Raw genomic sequence first — 10,905 nt, 5'->3', positions numbered from 1 at the left:
AGAGGGAGCTCTTCTTAATATTTTGACACCAAAATCATGTCGATACACCTTACCGACTGCGAGTAAAGCCACCCACGCTTTAACTTGACAGACTGTAAACCACTTTTATATGTTTTAAATCTTTCTTATAATCAAGAATATTTCCTCTTCTAAAAATTTCTTTTTTAATAATTAAATCATATTCCTTACAAGTATAAATAAATATTTCTGTTCAAGATTTGTTAATTTGTCCCTACTATAAATTATACTTTGAATTTTCACGTTCCTGAATTATTATTTTATAATTTATGAAAACATAATAACAAATTCCTAAATGGTAAATTTTCTACAAATTTTTGAAAGAAAATCTCTTTAAATTCTTTGGAATATTTTGAAATAACTTAAAATCTTTCCAAATTTATTGAATTCCTTCATATTCTTTAAAACTATTGCAATCCATAGAAATCCCTTGAAATACAATTTAATTAATTATCTAGTTCTCATTTAAACCGCGTGTTCACGTCCCTGCATTTTTATTTTATAACATTGAAAACAATAAATTTTTACAAATAGTAAAAATATGTTATTGCTCAATTTTCTATAAAAAACTATTTATCTATTTTAAATGTTTTAAATATACGAAGTAAAACTCAAAGACTTAACTATGATCATTTTCATAATAAAACCTGAGGGATACAATAATTTTACATAAAAAATTGTTTTAGATTTTAAGTTTTTAAATAAAAAACGACTATTTTATTGTTTATTTTAGTTAAAATGAAAATTTTAGTTTTCTTCATTTAAAAAAAATTAATAGAAAGAATGTTATTTAAATTTTGATAAATCTTTACATTAATTAAATATTATAGGAAAAGTATATATGTGTAGAAAAAATATTTAACATCTACTAAGAACTGCTTTTAAGTTGGCCAAATACGTAAAAGCTGGTTTTTGGCCATTTAACATTTTTTTCTGGTACTTATGAAATGCGTGTTCAATAAAAAAAATGTAACTAAAAGATCAATTGTAAACCTTGTAATTCTTGTTGTCCATTTCGTCTAATTGAGCATTTTTGCAGGGCTAATTTATTAATATATTTGATACATATCTGCTACTTTTTTTTAAGATTTTGAAAATTCTATAAATTTGTTAATTTTTATGTGTAATGTTTCAGAAATTGATCAATTTTAAAGGTTTAAATATGAAATTGTCTAATTATAAAAATTTTAATAATATATTATTCGATTTGAAGCATTTTTAAGGTAAATTTCTCTGTTTTCGCACACTTCTGATTTGAAGTTGTTTGATGTAACTTTTTAGAAAACTCCATACAAATATTGCGATCCATACAAAAGAAAATTACTTACAGAAAGCAATTGCAAAAATTTTTTTTAGTTTATAAGTCTGTGGAAAAATCCAGTGACATTTTGATTTAGTTTTCCCGAACAGAAAATCTAATTTGTCTTTCATTATTCGTAAAAAAAATTATTTTAATTTTAGAAATTTCTACGCTATTTTCGCTACTTTTAAGTGATTCTAAAGTCTGGTAATATTTTTTATAATTAGCATAAAGACAATAATTAACAGCAAAAATATATTTTGGATCTAAAGTAGATAATTCTGTAAGTTAAAAAAAATGTCACTACTCGCGGTATCATATTCGAGTTTTGCATATAATAATTTAGTAGATGTAAAACGAACAATTGTATTTTCAAATATCGTATATTTAAAGAGAAAAGGAGGAAGTTTTGGAGGATAGGAAAAAGGAGTTTTTAAAAATGGGGAAACGCAAGGAAATAGGGGAAGACTGTGAACCCTGTAATTAAATCATGCAAGTTTGGAACCGTCAATTTTAATCCGTTTCGATCAAATTCAACAGTTTTAAATCTCCAGGAAAAATATCTAGAATATTTTATAAAAAAAAATAATTGTTATCTGCATAAAATTGATTTAAATACCTTAACAATTTGAAAGTCTTAACATTGGAACAATATTTCACTATTAATGTTCAAGAAATTTTGAATGTTAAGTATTACATAATATCGTATACGCAAATTTTTTTATTGTATTAAACTAAGCTTGAGTTTAATAATTTATTAACCGAAATTTCACGATAATTGAAATATTTGGAAATATGAGCTGAAAATGATTTAAAAATCTATTTCACCTATATGATCTGCAATTCACAATCAACTGGTACTTCCACCAATTTCAGGAATGGTTGATAATAAATATGCTAATATAAAAATTTGTTTTCTCACGTTTACTTCTCACCTTGTTCACTATTTCATTGACTTGACTCTCTAATAGAAATTAGCCCTCCACTCTATCATTTCCAAGCACGTTAGAATACTCGTATTTTTTTCTAGGTAATGGAACAACTGAAATGTGAAAATCAGAAATTAAAGGACGAAAATGGTGCATTGATCCGAGTGATCAGCAAGTTGTCCAAGTAACTCCAGTGATCCCAACTAAAAGGCTACCTTACAGCTTTATCCGACTTGTATTATTAAAATGAATTCTTTTATCTCTACAACAATATTATCATTACCATATCGTCGTATTTCGAATGGATTGATCTTTGTGTTAGTTATTTAATTTATTATAACAGAATCAGTTACTCTTGTGGCTGTGCCAATTGCGAAAAGAAGCGACATTTGTATTCCTCCGAATGTGAATACTTAAGGGAGAGAAAAGAGAAAGAGGCATAGGAATTTTTACATCTCCTTCGATGGATTATCTTATCTTAATTGAATTGACAATATTGCAATCCATCTTAAAGCCGTACAGACTTTTAAAAAATTCCCTGCATGTTTGCAGCTGCAGTTTATGGGCGCACTTTGTACTTTCGCAGGATCAACATTTCGGACAAATTTTGATTTAATCGACTCTGTTTTTCGCGTCGATATTACCAATTTATTTTCATCGATTCATCTTGATCGATTTAGAATTGTACAGTAGAAATAATCGTCCGGCTTGTATCCTGCTTTTCGAAAAAAAAGACTCAACGCTCAGAATCGTCGATAACAAAAAAAACAAAAAAAAAGAATTGAATCTTGAATCGATTCTTGGAGTCTCACGCTTTTTAAGATTTCGTCCTAATCTGATGTTCGAGTGGCCTTTCGAAAAGACTGCAGTTTACAAACTTTTCATCTCGCAATCTTTTTGCGGCGTACTGAAAAATCGAATGTATGATATACAAGCATCAAAGAGACTAGTTGCATCGTCTCTGTAATATCGTTTTAGAATAACTTTCTAAATCTATACACCAATTGCATTGTGGATAAAAAGCAAGAATTTTTTTCGAGGATTTGTACTTTTCTTCGAATGTAACGTACGAGTTTCCTTAGCCCTGTTATATAATCATAATCAACTTGCATACAACGAGGAAGATTTGTAATCGTGTAATTGTGCAAAAATATAATTGACACGTTTTTAATGAAGCTGTTGTAAACAATTGTAAAAATTAAGTCATTATATAGTTGTTTCATAATGAAGTTTGTTACAGAATAACATAGAGTAACCATCTTTTAGGTAGAAACTTCTATTGTACTGTATGATAGTGATATCTATGTGCTTACTGTATTATATAGTTTTAAAGTGTTCAGGCAAGACTATCACTCGTATGGGATACACGTTATGTATATGTTATCAGAATTTATTAATATAAGCGGATTCATCTTTATCAAACAGACACATTCTACCACGGTGATATTCGATTTTAACACGATTTCAAAACTCGTTTGGTATAAAAAAAAAATAAATAAATAAAAATAAAATAATAATAAAAGAGGTGAGTTTCTAAGAAGCACGATTATAAGTTTTCAATGTTATGTTAATGTAGTTATTTATTAAATCGCACTTTAGCAAAGATCGTTTTCGCTATTCTACAGGGTGGATTATTTATTATTAGCAAAAACATTTTCAATAGGTAAAAAAAAGATGTAAAATCGTACGGATTATAGGAAAATAAGATTATAAATTGAGTGATGCAATATTTTTTAAGTTTTGTGATTTCAATTACTTGCCATTAAAATAAAAATGTGTTTCAAACAATCAATATATATTTTTTAGAGAAATATGGAAATGCGTTAATACTTTATGATTAATTCTAAAGTGGGGATTTAAAAGAGCATATATTTATTTTAAACGAGAAATAAAAAATGTTTATAATTATTATAGAACATTTTCATTTAAAGTAACACGATTTTAAAATGTCCAATTGGCAACTTTTCAATTCGACATTCGAAAATGGTTTCAATGTTTGATTTTAATTTATCTAATTTAAAATTCTACAATCATTTTTGGAAATTTATATAACCTTTTTTTTACTAAAAAGAAATTTAATAATCTTAGTACGATATTATGATTTTGCTAAAAAAAAAAGTTGCAACAGAGTTTCGTTTTTAATATAGTTAAAAAATCATAAAAAATTTAAGTTTTATGAAACTCATTGTTATTAATCTAATAAGATTTTAGGTTCGAATAGTTTGAGAATGTGGAAAATGATCATACATTTTTGCCCGCCTTGTGCAACGAAACTTTTTCTAGTTTATTTTTTATTTTTTGTCAGAGTGCGATCAAAACTAGGTATAGGAGGAAAATGATCATGCTTGATTAGAAATTTGCTTTTAGTCACATGGTACTGATTTGATAAAGATATAAGTCTGTTTGAATTTCACTCGGAATCAATTTTCTAACACATATCATGTGGCTAGGCGTTCACATTGGACGCCAATTCAGATTGTCATTTCACATTCTGTCCTTCTCTCATGATCATGGTTTATAAAAAATAAAATAGAAAAAAAAACGGAAAATATATCACGAAGATTATCCATACACTGGGGGGACTGAGGACTCTAGTCTCCGTTTCATTATTGTACTGCAAAATACTATACTTGATTTTGTACTTGTAACTATAAACGATAATGCAATTAAAATTTGCAATGTGTTTTATATTTTTGATGTTTTAATTATGACGATATTTAAAAAAACGATAAGTTACAAAAGGCTTATTCAATTTAATTCTCAATCGTATTTTTACCGGAGGTTCGAAAAATGTGATCGAATATCGTTATAAATTTCTTTATACATACCTGAATAAACATGTGTCGACAATCAAAGACAAAATTTTTATCGGACTTCATTTTTAATAGGGAAAAAATATTACAATTACACGCAAATTAAGATTATTGTAGAAGTTTCTTGAGTATTTCTACGGCCTTTTTCATGTCTGCTCGTTGATCCGTGGACTTGACGATCGCTTTTTTAAAAAAGTTGAAAATCTGTTTTTTACCAAGTTTGTATTTTCTTGCAGCATCGGCATTTTCTTCGAGTATTTTTTGACATATTTTTGTCAATTCTTCTTCGTCGACTATTTGGTACCAATTTCTCTCAGCGACGATCTAAAATTTTGTGTAAATATCACGATCAACCGATTTTATAAATTTTACAAAGATTTAAATGATTTTACAAATGTTTCACAATTATTTCACAATTATTTCAAAAGAATTCGAAAATTTTCTAATGGATTCTAAAGATTTTATAAAAATTCCAAAGATTAAAAAATATGTCAAAGATTTAAAAAGATTATGAAAAAATACAAAGATTTCAAAAGATAGTCCAGGTTTTTTTTACCTTTTCAGGCGAACTTTGTGGATTTGCCAGCAATTCCTCAAAGACTAATTTCAAAACGAGCAAGTTAATTTTTCTTGTTTCGAGAAGATCAATGGCTTCCCCAAACTGCTCTGGCGTTATTGGACTGCAAATGATTTTAAATTGTAATTAATTTGAATTTTTAATTTATATTTCAGGGTGTCTACCCTACCTGGAAAACCTGGAATTTTCAGCAAATTTTTTTAAAAGTAAGGGAATTTTTTCGAGAGCGTGTTTAATTTTTTTAAAAGTTACAACACAAAATAATATAACGATGATTATTTATTTGCAATAGTAGCTTTTACTACAATATTTAACTACTTTGTTGACGTCTATTTTTTGTATTAGAAATTCATTTTTTTAACTGAAAATGTAATTTCTATTTTTGATTGAGAGCTGACTGTTTTTAGTTGAAATTTTGAAATACCTGGTTGAAAATTCAACAGTTTGTTTGCATTTTTTTTCTCTCTCTGGGCAGTAAAATCTTTCTTAGTTTGAAATTAAACTCAAGTTGAAAATTCGCCTTTCTTTGGTTGAAATCGACTGTTTTTTAATCAATTTTTGTTGTAAACTATCAACTTCAGAATTAATCTTTTTTGGACTGAAAAAATTATTATTTGATTCAAAGTTAAAATCTATAATTAAAAATTAAGTTTTTTGGTGGGAGATACATAATTATAATTGAAAACTCACCTCTTTAGTTAAAAAAATGAGCTATTCTGTTGAAAACTCGTTTTTTCTTCAACTGAAAATTAATTTTTTTTACTAAGAGGTTAACTCAATTTTAAACTTTAGGTATTCTATTCAAAAAAAAAATTTTTTTTTATGTTAAATATATATTTAAATATATTTTTTTATTGTTTCTAATGTAAAAAACTAACTATTTTAGTTGAATATTCCATCATTTTATTTAAAAATTCATCTCTTTTGCCTGAACATGAAAATGTAACTATTCCATTTAAATATGACATTTTAGTTGAATTTCATCTCTTGGTTGAAAATTATTTTGTTTCTTTAACTAAAAATTCAACTTCAATTTTTGCATAAAATTTTTTTTTGGTTGGAAATTCCTCTTTTTGGTTTAAAATTCAGCTATTCCAGTTGAAGATTCATAATATTAGTTAAAAATTCAACAGTTTTGAAAATTGATCATTTCTGTTTAAAATTCAACACTTTGATGGTCAGTTTTATTTTTTAGGTGAAAATTCAATGATTTCGCTGAAAATTCAGGAATTTTGTTAAAAAATCGTTTTTTTGGCAGAAAATTAATCTTCTTCTCGTTGACAATTCAAGAATTGTGGTTAAATATCCACTATTTTAGTTAAAAATTCATCTTTTTGGTTGAAAATAAAACTACTTGGCTTAAAGTTAATTATTTGGTTAACAATTCATATACTTTACAGGAAAATAGTATTTTTGGGTAGAAAATGAATTTTTGTGGAATATTCATCTATTTGGTTAAAAATTCAAGAATAGTAGTTAATAATAATTATTTTAGTTAAAAATTCATGTTTTTGGGTGAAAATAAAACTGCTTGGCTTAAAGTTAAACTCTCTCTTCTTAAAAATGAATCTTATAATAATAAAATTATATAATAATATAATTTATCTTTTTTAGTTGAGAATTCATTATTTGTTTAACAATGCATATACTTTACTGGAAAATAGTGTTTTTTGGTAGAAATTAATTTTGTTGTTAATTATTATCTACTTGGTTAAGAAATCATAAATTCGGTTGAGAATTCAAGAATTGTATTTAAATATTCATTATTTGAGTTAAAAATTTATCTTTGTGTTTGAAAAAAAAACTGCTTGGCTTAAAGTTAAATTCTCTTGTTAAAAATTTATCTATTCCAGTTAAAGATTCATCATTTTAGATGAAAATTATCAGTTTGATTGAAAATTGATTTTTTTTTAGTTTAAAATTCATTATTTGGTTAAGAAATCACATATTTTACTGAAAATAGTATTTTTTTGGTAGAAAATTATTTTTGTTGTTGAAAATTCATCTTTTTGGTTAAAAATTTAATATTTTTACTTGAAAAGTAAATAGTTTGAAGTGGTTTAAATTATTATTCAAATTCATGGACTTCAGAGACGAATTCATAGAATTATTACGTACGTTTTGAGCATTATTTATTTTAATTAATCGCGAATCTCTATACATATTCTAATGCATGCGAAATATTTGAATAGCTCCGAATTATGAAGAATTATACCTGGAAGAAGCTTGAGATACCTGAAAAAACCTGAAATTGTCAGGGCGTTATTTCCAGGATTTTCGTAGACACCCTGTACATGCAAAAACTTACCAGTTGTCTAAATTAATTTTGTTTTTGTTCATAACTTCCAGAAAACTGTTGACTAGAACTTTTGCTATGACGAGGGCAGATCGGTTTGGTCTGTCATTTAGAACTTTACTGAAAATTTCGAGTAGCGTGGGCTCATTCTGTGAAAATAGATTATTTGTTTAAAATTTCTAGAATACAGATTTCAATCTAAGAAAATTTACTTACCACTATCACTAAGACTAATTCTCGAGGAATTGCGTATTTTTCTACGAGATTTCGCCTCGACTCTTCGGGTAATTCTGGCAGTTGTTCTTTCAAAAAAGGAACATCTATTAAATTATATTTGTTCTCCAAATTACTGTCGAGATGTACACGCAATGGAGGTAAATTTGGTTCAGGCATAAATCGATAATCCTGAATAGAAAGACAAAATATTAATTTTTCTAATTTTAATATCACAAAACACGTTTCTTCCTACTTATGTTTTTTTTTAGTCATCTCTGCAATCGTAAAAACCTAGCAGTGAAAATTGAAAAAGGGTAACAAATTTTTCGGGGCGGCATTATTTTATTATTTTTTTTAATATCACAGAACACGTCTCTCTTCACTTTTTCTTGTCGCAATCGAAAAAAAAACTTGATAATTAAAATTTAAAAAGGGCAGCCTGAGACCTAAATCTAGCTCTTCAATGGCCCATAAAACATACTTGCTTCACTTCTTTATCCCTCATAGAAACAGTTTTGTTAGTGTCTGTATTCCAGGATCGAGTTTCATTTACGACTTCCAATCCATCCTCAAGCATCAAAACCTGCCTTTCTATTTCGAAATTGACAGCTGCTGCAACTGCACGAACACTTCCGATATTTTTTATCTCTGTTCGAACTCCAAGAGGCTCCCCAGGTCTATTTACAGATACGTTGGCGTCTACCCGAAATGCCCCTTCTGCGAATCGTAATAAAATTATAAATTTTAGTACCTCGAGCGACCTCAAGCAGAATTAATTTCATTTTTATTGAAGAGATAAGGACCTTCCATTTTGCAAGAGCAGGTACCAAGTCTTAGGAGGATGGCACAAAGTTCTTTAACCAGGGCTGCAGCTTCTTCTCCATCTTCAAGGTCAGGTTCGAATACAAGTTCCATTAATGGTAAGCCAGCTCGGTTCAAATCTATTAAACTCCTGATAAAATAAAATCGGATCAATTGATTGGAGGAGCGGGGCGACTGAAAAGTCCCGAAAAATAACATCACCGAAACTGTACAAATTTTCGAAACAGCAAATATTCGGACATGAAATTCCCCAAATTAGACAATTGTTAACAATTTAAAATTCTTGAATTTTTGAAAAATTCCCGATAATAGACAATTCGCCAAATAAAATTACGCACATAAAATATCGAAGACTATAAAATTTCCAGCACAGGAAAATTTCAGAATCTAAACAATTACCATTTTTTTATAATGATAAACTTTAAAATACAAAATATGTTCATCAAATAGGGGAGACCACACTACAGTAGATAAGCCTACCGTAAATAATTATTAATGCATAACACAAATATCTTTAAATAATTAATTATAATTTTAATTGTATCAGTGCGTACATAAAAATTGTCCATTCGAAATAATAAAAACTGAGCTGCAAAGAATTTTAAGCAATTTCAAGCTAGAAATATTAAAAATTAAACGATTACATTGTTGTTATAAACTAAACACTTCTTAAATTAATAGTTAAATTATTTTCATTTTAAATAGTTTTAAAGTCCTTAAAAAGCTTCAAAATCTTTAAACATCTATTATTTTACATTTATTCAAATTTTAAATTATTTTTGAAATTTTATCGGAACTTCTAAACATCTTTTAAAATCATTGTAATTATTTATAATTTTTTTTAATCCTGCAAAAATAACAATATTTCCTTTAAGTTTTCCAGATTCATTTATGACCATTTTTTAAATCTTTTTAAATATTATCCTAAAATTAATTTTTCAAAATAAAGTACTTTTAAATTTTCTCAGGGATATTGAGAAAATGTTCTTTATTCTTTTGAAGCCTTTCAAAATTCTTAAAGCTTTTAAAATGTTTGACATTTTTTTGTCATTGTGCATTAAAATTCGAAAATTTTACGTGTAACTTAAATTTTTTCAAATAGAACAATTAACATTGTAACTTTTAGAGTTTAGTATTTTTGTTTAGTTTTAATATTTGATTTATAATTACTGATTTTACATGAAAAATCAAAAATTTATAAATATTAAGCAATTATTTTTCTTGATTCAAAATTTCAAGTTTTGGACTAAAACAATATTTTTATTTTAGTAAGATTTGAATTATGAAAAATATTATTTTAAAGGTATTTTAAAATTGCAAATAGTTCATAAAGTTTCAATTGGTGTTTACATTTGTTTACATACTAATACTTTCTCATTGAAACAGTTTCATTTTTAAGGTTAAAACTTGGAAATTCTTAAATTATGAGCTGATTCCGAATCGTCTTGTAAAATCAGTTATTCCCTTTTTAATCCTTAATGTTTAGTTCAATTTTAAAAATCATTGTAATTTATGTTCACAGTTGGTCAACTGAAAAGGTTTTTTTATCCAAAATTGTAATTATCAAATGTTACTAACTTTCTAAGTCTTTGAAACTGCATTTTGAAATTCTTTAAATGAATAATGTATGCTTAAAATTTAAAATCTAAAATGGAAAAATTTGTAAATGAAAGATTTTCGAATTACTATTGTATCTATTGCAGGGTGGTCTCCTGTAAAGGCATTTTATTTTATTTATCATCAAAAAGAATATTTTAATTGTTTAGATTCAGGAATTTCGAATTGTCGCCAACTTTCTGATTTCGGAAATATTATATTTCAAATATATATTTTTTTGGTGCATTTTCCAATATCTGAAATTCCATTTTCGGGATTTTCTGACGTCCCGAAGGAGCATCAAAATAGAATATATTTTTTTCATTTAATTTCCAAGG

At 26.7% G+C, this 10,905-nt stretch overlaps 2 protein-coding genes across 11 annotated transcripts in view; one reads left to right on the top strand and one right to left on the bottom strand.

Annotated features, from left to right (window-relative positions):
- The window catches only part of LOC117169587 (protein phosphatase 1 regulatory subunit 12A), a 70,027-nt gene extending 65,108 nt beyond the window's left edge, over positions 1-4,919 (top strand). For all 7 annotated transcript variants that reach the window (XM_033356028.1, XM_033356030.1, XM_033356024.1 and 4 more), the window contains one exon: positions 2,349-4,919. Coding sequence is in view for 2 of the 7 variants with exons in the window: in XM_033356031.1 (XP_033211922.1) it covers positions 2,349-2,435 (87 nt within the window). In the remaining 5 variants the exon portion in view is untranslated. The remainder of the gene's footprint in view (positions 1-2,348) is intronic.
- Positions 4,920-5,109: 190 nt separating this feature from the next.
- LOC117169588 (glutamyl-tRNA(Gln) amidotransferase subunit B, mitochondrial) overlaps positions 5,110-10,905 on the bottom strand; it is a 12,546-nt gene continuing 6,750 nt past the window's right edge. For all 4 annotated transcript variants that reach the window (XM_033356032.1, XM_033356033.1, XM_033356034.1 and 1 more), the window contains 6 exons: positions 8,953-9,101; positions 8,631-8,866; positions 8,150-8,338; positions 7,946-8,082; positions 5,617-5,740; positions 5,110-5,384 (listed from right to left, as the gene is read on the bottom strand). In XM_033356032.1, coding sequence (XP_033211923.1) covers positions 5,169-5,384; positions 5,617-5,740; positions 7,946-8,082; positions 8,150-8,338; positions 8,631-8,866; positions 8,953-9,101 — 1,051 coding nt within the window. In that variant the 3' untranslated portion in view covers positions 5,110-5,168. The remainder of the gene's footprint in view (positions 5,385-5,616; positions 5,741-7,945; positions 8,083-8,149; positions 8,339-8,630; positions 8,867-8,952; positions 9,102-10,905) is intronic.

This window comes from Belonocnema kinseyi, chromosome 3, assembly GCF_010883055.1.
Source record: "Belonocnema kinseyi isolate 2016_QV_RU_SX_M_011 chromosome 3, B_treatae_v1, whole genome shotgun sequence".
Classification (NCBI taxonomy): Eukaryota; Metazoa; Arthropoda; class Insecta; order Hymenoptera; family Cynipidae; genus Belonocnema; species Belonocnema kinseyi.
The sequence above is the reverse complement of the archived record's forward strand: the minus strand, read 5'-3'. Positions and strand labels throughout refer to the sequence as shown.